The sequence below is a fragment of the Corvus kubaryi genome, unplaced genomic scaffold (assembly GCF_017639235.1).
Source record: "Corvus kubaryi isolate FWS band 111438036 unplaced genomic scaffold, C.kubaryi_AGA036_p1.0 66, whole genome shotgun sequence".
Classification (NCBI taxonomy): Eukaryota; Metazoa; Chordata; class Aves; order Passeriformes; family Corvidae; genus Corvus; species Corvus kubaryi.
This window is the reverse complement of record NW_024582054.1, coordinates 323,381-338,047: the sequence shown is the minus strand read 5'-3', so window position 1 is coordinate 338,047 and position 14,667 is coordinate 323,381. Positions and strand designations below refer to the sequence as shown.

At 39.4% G+C, this 14,667-nt stretch overlaps 1 protein-coding gene across 1 annotated transcript in view; it reads left to right on the top strand.

Moving 5' to 3' along the window:
- Positions 1–2,913: 2,913 nt before the first annotated feature.
- The window catches only part of SPTBN5 (spectrin beta, non-erythrocytic 5), a 91,211-nt gene continuing 79,457 nt past the window's right edge, over positions 2,914–14,667 (top strand). Inside the window, exons 1-8 of the mRNA XM_042047031.1 lie at positions 2,914–3,076; positions 5,641–5,808; positions 6,309–6,428; positions 6,872–7,029; positions 7,921–8,149; positions 11,050–11,681; positions 12,678–12,816; positions 14,201–14,433. Of these exons, the coding sequence (XP_041902965.1) occupies positions 2,966–3,076; positions 5,641–5,808; positions 6,309–6,428; positions 6,872–7,029; positions 7,921–8,149; positions 11,050–11,681; positions 12,678–12,816; positions 14,201–14,433 (1,790 nt within the window). The 5' untranslated portion in view covers positions 2,914–2,965. The remainder of the gene's footprint in view (positions 3,077–5,640; positions 5,809–6,308; positions 6,429–6,871; positions 7,030–7,920; positions 8,150–11,049; positions 11,682–12,677; positions 12,817–14,200; positions 14,434–14,667) is intronic.

Genomic DNA, 14,667 nt, shown 5'->3' with positions numbered 1-14,667 from the left:
TGCTAGTTAAACTACACTTGCTAAAAGGGAAAAGACTACTATTCCCTTACCTCATCTCTGAGCTTGACATCTTTACTTAAAGCCCCTGATTTCAGATGCCTGCCCATTTTCTAGTACTGATTCCCAGCAGCAACTCTGATTTCTGGCAATGATGCCAGGTAAATGTGTCCTGTGCATGTGTGACCTTGTAAAGGCCAGAAAGGCCTCACTGCTATCTATATAAGTCACCAGAATTATTTCCCCTTTTGTTATTAAAGAAAAGCCCATGAATGATAAACTTTGGAATCAGCTGGCACTGCCAGCTTGACTCCAGTTTGACCTGCCAGCAGCAGGTACCTGTGCACAAAAGCTTCCTCAAAGCAGTGCTGAGCAAATTCCTAACGCTTCACTGTTTCACCTTCTCATTGCTGTATCCCAGTTTAATCACTTGGCTATCACTCTGATCTTTGTACTCTCTACTGTGCTTTCATTTTCAGACTCCATTGTCAGGTTCAATTTTCCAGGGAAGAATTCCTTTAGAAGAGCAGAACCTCCAGTGAAGTTGTGCAAGATGTTCTTTACCAAAGCATCAGAGCTATGCATGAATTTCAACTGGTTTATAGCAATTTTGGTGAGGTTCATATATTAATTTTGAACGTAAGAATTGAACAAGGCCTGTGACGACCTTTACTCGTGTTCTGATGGGTTAGTTTCTCTCAGATCAGGTGAAAGGTTCATAGGTACATCATAAATACTTGGTCTCTGTTCCTGAAATCAAAGGTCGCTTTGCATTAAAGCAGTGAAGTGAATGTAGGAGTGGATCTAGTGGAAGTCATTCTTCAGAAAAACCAGCTACTGAGTGTTAGAAAGGACTTCCTCCAGAACTGGGTAAGTCCCTTTTTTTCCACTTTCTTTGATCTTTTCTTTCCTTGTGATGAAACAATTATGACTAGTTTTGGCTCTTAGCACTGTTTATGCATCCTGCAAATGCAGATAATCTATTACAGATCTGTCTTTAGGTAGTCGTCTACCCATAAAGGGAGAATTTCTAACTTGATGAAAGAGGTGAGCTGTTATATGAGGCCATAGCTCAACAAATAAGCTTCCTTTGTACCTGAATGAAACCAGTTCATTCATTATTCAGGGTGACTGCAGCGTTTGGATAACAATCCTTAAAAAAAAGCCTGCAGATGTTCTGATAAGCATTTGGTAAGCTCCGAAATGGCATTATGATATGGGTTACCTATATGGGTTATTACATGGGAGTGAGTTAATATCACGTCTCCACCGGGGAAAGGCAATTCTTTGAATATCTGCTCTTCAAATGGAGAAAGTAGGCAGTGCTGAACTAGCCCACAACATAAGAAAATATTGTGAGGACGTTCTCCATAACTGTGTCAAACTTTGCTAAATTGTTCCTTCCATTAGGCTTTCATCTACTGTCATGATCTACATGACCTACATCTTCCCTGTGTTGTTGCTGAACTGTCAGGCTTCAATGCTGTCCCTGTTCCGAGGAATTCAAGCACTGAGGGTTAAGAAACATCTGCCCCAGAAAGAAATAATAAAAATGCAGTAACAAATCATTGCTTCTGCACTTTCCATGCCTTTTAACATTGTAAAATGGCAATTTTTTTATACTAAATCAGGGCATGGAAAATTATCAGGCAAGGGATTTCCCATTTGCAGTGGCTGCTGTTGCTGGTTCCTTATTGCTGTCTTCTCATGCTAGGACAGACAAAGTCTTCTTTCCCAGTATTTTATGTTTTATGAATTAAATGAGTACAAAGCCCATAATTGTTCAGAACTTCACCTTTGCAAAAGAAACATGGAATTTTGGGAAGTAGGTCACCCTGCTCCATGTCTCAGAGTTTCTCAGATGTTTCAATTTTTCAGTCTCTTCTCTCTTTTTAGTGGGTTGACAGCAATAGACATGTCTCTCCTCTCCCATCACTACAATTTTCTTGGTTTCCCAGCCAGGCTGATACCCAGGTAATACTTATAATTATGGCAGTAGTTCAAGCAGATGATGTTTGGTCACTAAAGGTGTCTGTAGCCACAGATCTTACACTGATTTTTCTCTTTTTTTTTTAAGTGATCCTCTTGCCTTCATAAAAGCAAGGCCACTGCTGTTACAAATCTACAGTGTAAGCCAAGTGTCTTCAAATGAACTCATCAGTTGAGCTGAAATCTATTTTATTGTATCACAGACTCTAATGGGAAGACTCCTCCCTTCTATTCTTTCTGAATATTCAGCTTGGGTGCTATGAGGAATTACAAGCCTGGCTTTTCACTGGTATGGATGAGGTAGACAAGAGTGGGGAAGAGGAATAATGCTTCCTGACACCCAGGCTGGGACCTTGTTCATGTGATTATGGACCTGTGTAACCATCCTTACTGTGATAGATGTGCAAAAACTGAACCTATGTGAGGAAAGAAACAACTTGGTTCCATTTCCTTTCTAAACAGTTCTTTGATTTTTGTTGGGAATACAGTGGTCTGAAAGGCAACAACAGCATCTCGACCAGTCTTCAGAGAATATAACACATTTTCTTTTTGGAAGCTATTTGCCAATTCCTCCTTCTGGCTGTGTCTAAGACCAGTTCTCTGTGATGTGCTTTCAGCACACACATAGAAGTTATTGATGGCTTTCAGGTAGTGGTGGTCCTCATGAGATCAAGGAGTCTGGGTGGACACCAAGAACAAAAAAGTAAATCTGCATAGATACATGTCACATTTTCATCCTGAAGCTAGAGATTTATCTTAAAAGGGTCAGCTCAAGTAGGTAAAAAATAAAGTTGGTGAAATTAAAGTGCAAAGTGCAAGCAAAAGGAAATTCAGGTATTACACTGGGTGTGGTATTGAATCTTGTACCTGTTGGTGCTGGGTTTCCTATATGCACTGGGCATGTGATTTTTTGTAGGTGGTCTGGCAGATCTCTTCAGCTCTCAGCAGCCTACTGAGGTTTCTGACTTCCTAGGTGACCATGGATACTGAATATGAAAAAGACCATATCAAAAAGCTGCAGGAGCAGCGTATGTCCATGCAAAAGAAAACCTTCACCAACTGGATGAACAACGTCTTCTCCAGGAATAATGTAGGTAGCTCCTTCAATTTGGAGATTTTTTTCTGGGGTTTATTTTATTTTATTTCACCCACTGTATCCTTTTTTACATTATTTTTAATGTATTTTTTCTGAATGTTGTCACATGCAAACAAGGAAGACTTTGACTAACCAGAGTGCTCCAGCCTCTATCTTCTACCTCACATCTGTCTCCTTTGTCCATGTTACCAGTCTTCTCTGAAATCAAGGTTTACTTTGTAGATCCATCGTATTGTAATGTCCATTGTACATTGGAGATCCTCTCAGAGGAAAATCCTTATTTGCTTCTTTTTCCTGCAAGTAAATTTTCTGCGGATGTCAGGATTTCCCCAAGCGACGCTCAGTTCTTAATTGCCTGGCCAAAAACTCAGACTTTGTGCTTTGCCTGATCAGTTCATTTTGAGTTGCTGCTCACAGGCTCTGAAGAAGTAGCCTTAATTTTAGCAATTTCAGGCATACTGCCATGCAAGTACAGACCAGTTTGTTTTCAGTACCTCTCAGACTTCAGAGTTAGCGTGCAGTCGATCTGTGTGTGCAAGGTAACACCAGCATACTCCAGTCTCCAGATTTACTGAAGATAAAGTTTCAGGCACAAATGATGTAGCTGTAGCAGAAGAGAATGACATCATCCAAAGCCAATTCCGCTTTCTAGAGTCTGTAGTTGATGGTAATGAAAATGGACGTTGAGGCCACCAAGCAGGACCCGGTCATTGGGTCCATTGTAGCTCATCACCGTGTTTCAGTGCCAGATGGCTTTTTTCAGTGTAACATTATAAGTTTGTGATTCATACAAAGGCAGCTGCAGAGCACAACAAACTTTCAAATTTATTTTTCTTAGCAGGAGAGAACAAATGCAAAATACGTTCGCATTTTGCCATCTGCAGAAGGTTCAGTTTCTATGGTGTAGGAAATTAGTTCTGTTTAGCTATAGACATATACTTTCTCATTTTAAAAATGCCTTCAAGTTCAAAGATAAAAATGTCAGTCTTAAGTTCCTGCAATGTACTTGCTTATGAATCATAAAAGCCTTGGGAGCAAAGCCTGTGAGAGCTTTCCGAACCATATACGGTAGAGGCAGCAGAGCCGGACATCTTATCTAGGTCTGCCTGGCAGTGTAGTCCCAGCTTTCCAAGGCATGCTTTAAGGTGATTGGATCATGCTACAGGGCACTGCAGTGCCCTCAAGTGTACTCTTGACCACTTCAAGTCTAGTACTAAGGATGCTATTGGATTGAATTTGTTAAACTATTTGTGAGTGATGTCTTTATGAGACGAATGAGGCAACAAAGCTATTAAAACAACAGCTGGGTGAGACATAAAGCAGATAAATGAAGTCTGCCTTTTTACGAATTCAAATTGAACTATTCTTCATTTATAGAAGTGTCACAGAATATAACAGCTTTTTTTTTTTCTATTTTAGTACACTATAGGCAGAATTTTAAGTTTTGTTTAATATGCAAAAAAGAAATAAAGTTGGCAACTAAACAGGGAGATTTTTTTGTGGAGGTAAACAGTAGAGCACGTTGTAAGTCCTTGTTCCATGCACAATACAGACTTAAAAATTCTCTAAGTTGCTTCTACACTTTTAGTGTTTTTTCCTTTCTTTGGAGAAAAGATCTCTTAAGCTAATTAGTAATTGATCAGAAATTAGAAGGTGCATGCCTGTTGCCTGTCCTTTTTCCTCTTAATATTCCCTGAATTAAAAATATACTGGCTTAGCTTTCTTCTTTCTCGCTCTCTTTCTCTCTCTCTCTTTCTTTTTCTCTCTTTATTTCTTTCTTTCTTTTTTTGAAGGAAAAAAGATTATTTACTGTAATTTCAAAATCACAGTAAATTATTCTTAGGTGTGTGGTATGGTTTTAATGTCACTTCTAGACGGTAAGTGGCATAAGGCCAAAAGGAAACACCCAAGGCAAGTTCTTGTTAGGTCAGAGTACAGACTGTGTCATGTTGTATCACCTAAGCACTGGGTGACCTCATTACTGGCAGCAATAAAACATATTTTGTAAATGATCTTAACCTTTCACTTAGTGTGAGACTCTGGCTGAAAATATGGAGACTTTGGGTGGTAGTGCAGGCCTAAGCAGGATATGACAAACTTTGTTGAGACTATGGAGTAAAAGATGAGTCATTGAATGGGATTATCAGCTCAACTTTGAAATGAAATGCATTGCTCAGAATAAAATTATTCTGATAAAATAAAAGGTTCACTTGAATTGAAATAAAAAATGTGAGCATTTCCAAAAGGTTTGATTTTGAAAATGCTCAATTTTTTTTATTTTTCAAAATCTCCTGCTTTTTTCTTTTTGTACTCCATTGTGGGTTTGCATTTTTGCTTTGTTGTTTTTTTTAACTTCAGACTACTTTCATAAATAATGTCAGTCCTCCTGCAAATCCATTTGTTCTGAATTAAGACTTACTACTATGTGTAAATATGCATTGTCATAGAGAAGACTCAGTGAAACATCAAGAAGGCGTTGTTTGTTTCGTTTTAAAAGTAGAGGGTTCTCTGTGCCAAATGTTAAGCTGGAGTCTGTATTGTCTGGCTGGTCTTTACAGGTAAAGATTGAGATAGAAGACATCTACACAGACTTGAAGGATGGCATCTCTCTCATGAAACTCCTGGAGCTGCTCTCTGGAGAAGCTTTGCCCAAACCAAGCCGGGGAAAGATGAGAGTGCATTTTCTAGAGAACAACAGCAAAGCCATCACATTTCTGAAATCCAAGGTATGTTAATACTGATATTAGAGATCACAACTGCTTATGTATGGTACTAATTAATATAGCATCATACTCATTGTAGTTTCTCCGTCTAGTACACAATAACATATCCTCTGAAAGCAGGCCAGGGATTTTATTTAAAGAAAAAAAATTAATCAATTTTTAATTTCTTTGTTATTTGAGTAATATGTTTTAGAAACAGCTAATGTTCCTGTCCTTTGGAGGAAAGGAGCACTGAAATATGTTTCTTTACTCTCCCTAACCACCAGTTTTCAGAATATATATAGGAACTTTAAATCTTTGAGGCCACTATCCCTTTGCCAGGCATTTGCTGAAACTCATCATGAGCAGATATAGGAGCTTACAGGTCTGTGGACCTATGAAAAGGTCTAAACATAAAACCTTTTTGCTTAAGAAAACAGCCTTAACACCCTCTCCAGTAACAGTTTGTTACACTGAGAGCTGGACACGAGTGCTTTTATGCTGAACAGATACTGGTTTATTAGCAGGTACAAGTAAAAGTTATTGGTCCTGAGAATATTGTAGATGGCGACAGAACCTTAATCCTGGGCCTTATCTGGATCATCATACTTCGATTTCAGATTTCATCTATCAAACTTGATAAGGTAAAACTGTATCTTTATCTTTTTGCTTGTGCAATTGAATCCACTTTTTTTTCTCGAAGAGACAAAACAGTGACTTGGAGATAGAAAGTACATTCATGTTCTTCACCCTCTCCTACAAATTTTTTACAGACTTTTGACTTCATGTTGAATTTCTCTGTCAACAGTTCTCTCTAGATTTGAGTCCCATGATGCTCCTTTGCTCTTTCTCTGAAGAAGCATCTGCTTTTTTAAATTATTAACATGTACTCTAAGAACATGAAAAACAAGATTCTATAAAGGTATTATGAAATCAAAGTCAATAACTTCTAATAGCACACCTGAATACATCATATTCAGGATCTGTGAACTGGACAAAAGTAAGACAAAGTGATCTTTGGGAACATAAGCTTAAACTCACTGATACTACTTGACACTGATTTTTCTTTTCCCTGCTCTCTCTACAGGAAGAATTTGGAGGCAGAGCTGATGTTCTATTTGCCAATGAAGCCTTATTACTCTGGTGTCAGCATAAAACTGCAAGCTATTCCAATGTGAGTGTGAAGGACTTCTCCAAAAGTTGGAGTGATGGGCTGGCCTTCAATGCACTCATACATGCTCACAGGTAAGATCTGATGGATCAGTTCAGGCAGAGTTGCTCACTGCTGTTTCTAGCTCTGAAACCAGTTGTTTCAAGGTCTGAATTACAGTTTTTGTCAAGAAAATGTCAGATTCTCTCTGCCCTTTCTCACTGAAGACTCTTCTTTCTTAAGTGGATATTCTCTCCTTCTTGGAAGGAAGAACCAAAAGCTCCTGCTTGGTAGCTCCTTTAGTTGGATAAAGAATTGAATTGCCAGGGGAATATCACATATCTGAACAAAGCTGCCCATTTGGTCTTAGCCCCTCAGTCATGTTCCCATTGCTCTTATTCTAAAATCGTTCTTTTAGGCACTGGTTTTATTGTATGAGCTTTGTGAGCATGTATATCTTCCTGTTCAATTGTAATAGAGTAAGCAACTTCTCAGTCTTTCTCCCTTCTCTTTTCCCTTGAAAAAGTGTGACGAAAGCAGCCAAAAGCAGGAGAGAGAAATGACCTATGGTAACCTCAAACACTTCTTTGTCCTCAACAGTTCTGCTACATCTTATACAGGATACCATAGTGGGATTTTGTAACTTCCCAAGCTGGGAGTCACCTCACTTTTCTGGAAGTGCCTCTCTAGTGGGCTTTGGCTTTCACCCATCAGGGAAGAGGAGAAATAAGAGAAAGGCAGAGATTTGCTGGGAATAGTAATTCAATTGCATAAAGGACAATTTTCTTCCTGCTATGTAGGCAAGGGGCAATGCTCTTGAATGAAGTTCAGGGTCAAAGTAATTTCAGCATTAATGTCACATAACATTAACAGTTACATGACTATTAACTTAGTCTCATAAACAGTTTATGATTTATGATCTGAAAGAACTTACTGCAAATATAAATCTTTCTTCATCTCCATGCCCGGTTTTTCTCCCTGCCCAGGCCTGATCTTATCCACTATAGCTCATTGCGGCAGGACCAGCCTATTAAAAACTTGAACAATGCTTTTGATGTTGCTGAGAAAGAGTTTGGAATCAGCAAACTGCTTGATGCTGAGGATGTGGCAGTGCCCTATCCAGATGAGAGATCCATCATGACTTATGTGTCACTCTATTACCACTACTTCTCCAGACTGAAACAAGGCCAGACAATACAAAAGAGACTTACCAAAGTAAGTGTGTGGCTATCTTTGGAAGGTGGAAGTTAAAAACTTAATTTGGAAGTGGGGGCAGTTTTGTGCAAGCTCAGCTTCAGGATCACTTGAACGAATCAAAAGGCACAGCCATCTGAAAGACCTTGTACCTTGAGACTTGTACCTGGAGCCTGTACTCTCTGATCTCCAAGAAGGTTGCAATTATCTCACTGAAAATCAATCCCTTTTTCACCTCAGTTTCTGTTTGAGAGCTGATGGGACTCCAAGGAAGCTTGAGGCATACAGATCTCAATAATATTGGGAGAAGATTAAGACTAGGCAAAAGCAGACCTAGTCAACAATTTTCTCATTTAATAGGAAAGATGATCCCTTGTTCTGTGGAACTATGGATTTTGATTTCCTATGAAAATCCTCATCCTTTCTAACTCCTTAGGTAGAAAATGAAAAACAAAAAAAAGCAACAAACAAACAAGCTAAACAAAACCAAACCAACTCAATACCACCACCAATAACAACAACAAAGAAACCTGAGAGAATGCTAGCTAAATTGGCTAAATTTTTAAAACATTTTTATAAAATGTTTATTAAATTCAGCTAAGCTAAATTTTTTTCTGTTTCCATATACACTTCACCTCACTTAAAATTGTGAGTTATATTAAAAATTACTTGCATCCTGCTGATGGAAAACTAAAGGAATTTTGTAGTTGTTCCACTGATGATGACTTCCCTTGGGAAAATTTCTATCTTCAGAGAAATCTGTTCTTGTTTTGATAAAAACACAAAAGAAGTAGCCTGCAAAAACCTGCACGTCCAGGATGGGTCCCACATGAACATCTGGACTCGGAGATCTGCCTGTGCAGTTGAGAGGGGGAATACATTGCTTAATGGGAGGCACAAAAATCCAGATGATGCTTCCCTGGTGGTGACAAGGTGAAAAGGTTTTGCAAAGCAGGGTTCGGTGAGCTAAAAATGTGGTCTGGGGCAAGGATTAGATGATCCTGTAACATTGCCCCTCATAGCACCAATGATGGTGTTGAGGGAGTGTCTGGAGGATGCTCTTTGTCAGAAGACTCAATGCAAGGAGCAGGGAGTTGGACTCGATGGTTGTTATGGGACCATCCAACTCGAGATACTCTAGGATTCTATGTATTAGAACAGCATGTTCTCCAAAGAGATGCATTAGATGAGAGCAGGACTTGGGATTCAGTCAAAGTTTGGGCATCAGTGAGGAGAGTGGGCAGTAGGACTTCACTGCCCTACACGAGTCACTGGATTTTGGCCAGGAGACATTATTTATCTTTTGATAAACATGAAATGGTTTTTGAGCCCACAAGCATATATTAGAGGAACTATAAGGAGCAATTAGGCCATAACTTTTGTATTTTATGAATAAACAGTTTGTTTACTCTGTCATTTTTCGATTCTCTTTGTGCTCCACTGTTTTTTTCCATTTTCTCATAGTTATATTTATTCTTTCTTTCTCTCCACTTACCTACTTCTTTTTCTCCCTTCGACTCCTTCCCTATTTTTAGCCTGTCTCTAATATTGCGTTCCTGTCTTCCTGCATTTCTGGCACACACAAACATTCAGAAGGAGAAGGAAACAGATGTTAATCTCTTCATGTCCTTAGTCCCCTCAAATAGGCAGCTCTGAATTTACTAATAGGATTGGGAGGGAAGCCTGAATGTATCAAGGAAGCCTTTGAGTTCAGACTAAGTGTGTGACCAGGATGGCAGAGAGAAACAGCTCGGGGAGGCAAATCTCCTTTCCCTCTCCCATCTGAGGTGACCATGCATTTGCTAAGATCTTTCAGCAAGAGCTGGGTACGATGACAGAAAATACAGAAGGGAGCCCAGATGTCACAGGGCTGCTTTTCCTGCACTAAAGGCTGGTGCTATTTTACTCCTGTTACAAGACTGCAGCACTTAGTCATTGCCAAGTGCACTTTCTGGTAGGCAAAAGCAGATTACCACTTGGAAAGTCTGGGTCTTTTCTCAGTGCCATCTCCCTCACTAATCTGCCTGGCTGGAGCAGGCAAACTCAGCAGCATGATAGAGGCAGGCAACATTGTTCAGTACTAAACCTGACATTTGCAGGAGTAAAGATCTGTATCTTTACTAAATTAGGGTAAAGAAAAAAATAAGAAGAAGTAAAAAGACAAAGACGGAAAAAATGTAAAATGGAAAGAAAGGATGATTTCATTCTAACACCTTTTATTTTATTAGGGATTTCATTCCAGATGTTTGCTCCAGTATTTACTTGAACTTGAAATAAAGGCAGGTCAGGCCCCAAATGAAACAGGTGAATGTCTTGGACTTGAAAAGTTAGTGTTGAATCAGAGTTAACATCTTTACCAAAGCCCTGTTTGGCCATGAAACATTTTCTAAAAATTTTTATAAAGACAAACAGTTCCAATAGAAGAGATTGAGAAGGGGCTGTTTGACCACAGTCTGCTGTGTGCATGTGAGAGAACCAGGATCTTGTCAGATGGTCTCCTAAGATCCTAAGTGGTGAAGCTAAGAGGGTGTAACTTCGTATTAGGATAGAATTGTTTGGGGTTGAGGAATGAGACTGGAAAAAAAGTCTGGGTTTTTCGATTGTGAAAAAAAATCTGAACCCTCAGTCTGTGATTCTTGCTTTCTAGTCATCCCACACAGGAATTGCTAACAGTCTCCACATACATGCTGTTAATTCCAAAATTAATGTTTTCTTAAATAAAAACTGATAATGAGACATATGATATTTATTTATCTGTGTTTTATGGAAAGCTGTTTTAGGGTTTCACTTGACCTCAGACGTGACAGCTATCACCACATCACTATAAAAATGTGACCACTTCTGAAGATGCTGCTTTCTGTTCACCCACCTTGCTTCATTCTGTTCCTTATGTGGCTTGTAACTTTATATTCCCACCACAGATTGTGTTCTTCCTGGAGGAGATAGATGACTTGAAGCTTCAGTATGAGCAGATGGTCTCTGACCTCCTGAAATGGATTAAACAGAAGGTGGTGGAGCTGGATGACCGTCATTTCCCCAACTCTCTTCAGGAAATGTGGCTGCTCATGGCCAACTTTAAAACCTTCCGCACTGTGGAGAAACCCCCCAAATACCAAGAGAAGGGCATGATTGAAGCTCATCTCTTCAACATCAGGACCAAGCAGAGGGCCAATAACCAACGGCCATACTTGCCCCCAGAGGGGAAGATGCTGCAGGATGTGGAAAAGCACTGGATCATCCTGGAAAAGTCAGAGCACAGCCGAGGAAAAGCACTGCAGAAGGAGATGCTGAGGCTAGAACGGCTGGAACAGCTAGCCCAGAGGTTCCTGAAGAAGGCAGCCCTGCGTGAGTCCTACTTGGAAGACATGAGGAAAGTGATCGGGAAGCAGGACTTCTGGCCAGAGAGTGCGGACAGGATGGAGGCTGCCAGTAAGAAGCTGGAAGCCATTGTGGCAGATGTCCTGCCCAGGAGGGAACGCTTCACAGCTTTGGATGAAATGGCCACCGTTATCAGCCAGGAGAACTATCACGGCAAAGATCAAATCTTGCAGAAGTGAGTGATGGTTGTGAGGTTTTGTAGTGGTGGAGGTCAAAATTAGTTGAAATTCTGTGGTGTAGTGGAAGAAAATTAGTTATAACTGTGAATCTTGTCTCTGCTCCTCATGAGTAGAACTGTCAGGAATTTCTTCTACCTGTGAACAGTTTCAGCAGACAAGGCAGACGCTTCATCTTCAAAATTCTGATTTTTTTCCTTGAATGGTCAAGTCCTCAGACTGATTTAGGGCGAGAAATAATTTTGGGTATTTTTGTTATATATGAGAATATACCTAAAAATCTCTACCAAATATTCCATCTGCCATCAAAATGCTTAGAGAGATACTTTTTTTTTTCCCCAAATCAACACATTTCTATTTCAGTCTGCAATTTGGGGAGATACAGATTGGTTAAGGCAATTGGTTAAGTATTCCCAGACTTATTCAATTTTGGAGCAAATCTTGAGAAATTATAAATTCTCTGATTATCTCATGTTATTATGTAACCTGATTTGTGAGTATCTAAGGATGCCATATGAATAACTTCTCTTGTGGCATTTTAGTGGTTTTCTAAATTAAGACAAAAGCAGGACCCTCTGTGAAAACTCAGAAAAAGAGTTATAAAAGAGTAAATCAAACTGTGAGATCAGACTGTGACTTATTATGTGGTTTAGGTTGAAGTCTTACTTTAAGCAGCCATTTCAAGACCACTTCTTTGTTTCCAAGCCTTTCCACTGTATCAAGGAAAAGCACTGTAACAAAGAAAAGGATGTTTTATGAACATTCTTAAAAACAACATCTAAATTTTAAAAAGTCAATGACACTTGATGTGCTAGTCAAACCTCCTATAACAACATTGCTTTGACCTGTTTTGTGTTCCTGGCCTGTCCTCTTGCACTGATGTCAAGAGTCGTGTGTGTTCATTTAGCTCCTCTAAAGCCGCAAGCACTGAGAATCCTCCAGTGCTGCCCAAAGTCTTTGGTCCAAACTGGTAATTTCTTTCTCTTCCTTTGTAGGCAAAAGAGCATTTCAAAGCAATGGCAGGATCTCCTGGATCAGCTGCAGAGAAGAGAGCAATCCCTGGGAACAATGCAGGAAATTCTGGGCCTCCTGAGGGACATAGATGCCATTACAGAGGAGCTGAAAGAGCTGCAGGTACAGAGCCCTCTCCACCAGCACACAACTTGCAGTACTGCCAGTGTGTGTCCCCATGTTCCAGGGACTGTCTGGTGCCAACAGGAGATAAGCCTATCAGCTATAGAAAAAATACACTATTTTTACCTAGATGCCTAACTGAGCATTTCAGTTCATCATCACAGGTAACTACACAAGAAAAAAACAGGCTTTGCTATAGGGAGTTTCCCTAATCAGAAAGCCAGGTATCCTACTACGTGGAATGCACTACAGGTTCGAGTTACACAGTAAAATAAAGACAGGAAATAATATTTTCTAAATTTGCAAGTGCAAAAGCAAAAGTGGAATAAAACCATCTTCTGTTTCCATTCCACGTAATTCTTCTGAATTAGCTTCTGGAAGTACCTGCAGTAATTATACAGATGGGAATTAGCTCAGGCTTACAGGTCTATAAGATCATGAGAAAGGAAAGTTCCACTGTAAACGCATAGTGATTGCTCTTAGAAAGAATTTCCAACTGTTACCAGAGTGTCAGAGTGCAAATCTTCTCTTTAGCATGAGAAATAACTGGGTTCATATTGATTTTGTAATGGAAGGAAGTATGTATACATCCTTTGCCTTGAAGACAGAAAAATCCTTATGACTACAGGTTGCCTTGTACCCAAGCTGAAAGAGTAACTGTGCTATATGAAGTTGTGAATTTCGAATTAAAGATAAGAGCTATCTCTAAGTTATAAATATTTCTGTCCTAGTGTTAGGAGACAAAGAACATCTAATGGTAATAGTGTCGTTGGAACAACAATAGCCTGAGAATATGGGAAAAGATTGGTATGGAAAGATAGTACCCTAGGATTAGTAGTTGTATCCATCGATACAACTAGAAAGAAGACAGACTGGTAAGAGGTTGTCATCAGTAACCAATTAAATACTATAAAGTACTTATTTTCATTATTTAGATAGACAAGTAAGCTCCTCAAATAAAAGAACATTGCAGTTAGGACATACCATAGAATGGGATATTGTAGAATTCTTCAAATACAAACTGTGAATCAATCTGCCTACAGATGGGTCTATAGCAAAGGGATATTCATTGTGTCTGCAAATTCTGAGGCCTTGAGTGCTTAATCAGAAGAAATATCTTAGGTGCAAAAACAGATGCTTATTTGATGAGCCTTTTACTTGCACTGAAGCAGATAGAAACTCTGAATTGTTGCCATTAGCTTGTGGAATTGAAAGAAGAGTGTAATTTCTCTAAATAGGCAGCATTTTAGCTTTACCTAACTGACATTCTTGGACATTTAGAAGCTATGAGAGAAAACAGGAACCTTTCAACTGATTTATTTGCACTGAGACCCTGGATGCACTCTCTGAAAATGCCTTTTTTTTCTTCTCACTTTGTTTGTAGGTGCTAGTGAATTCCCAGGACTGTGGGAAGCAGCTCCTGGAAGTAGTAGATTTGCTGCAGAATCACAACTTGGTTGACTCGCAGATCTCTTCCTATGATGGCAGATTGTCACACATCACCCAGAGGACAGCAGAGATCAGCAAGGACAGCACAGTTAAATCAGAATTGCTTTATGCAAAAGTTCAGATGCTTCGTCAGCTGTACCAGAAACTTACAGCTCAGAGCAAGTCACGGTAGGGCTGTAGTTGTGGCTCTGTTCTTCCTGATTAGGTTGCCCAATCTTAATTCTTTAATCAGAAGGCACAGCTCCCCAGCATTTGAAAATTTTTCATTTCTCTAATTATGAAGACATAACAAAAACAACTCGATTGTCTTGACTGCAATTGACTGAAAGGATCGTTCACTTTCATAGATGAAGATTAGCTGAATTCTCAGCATTTATTAAAACTTGCTTTATGAGAAGTCTG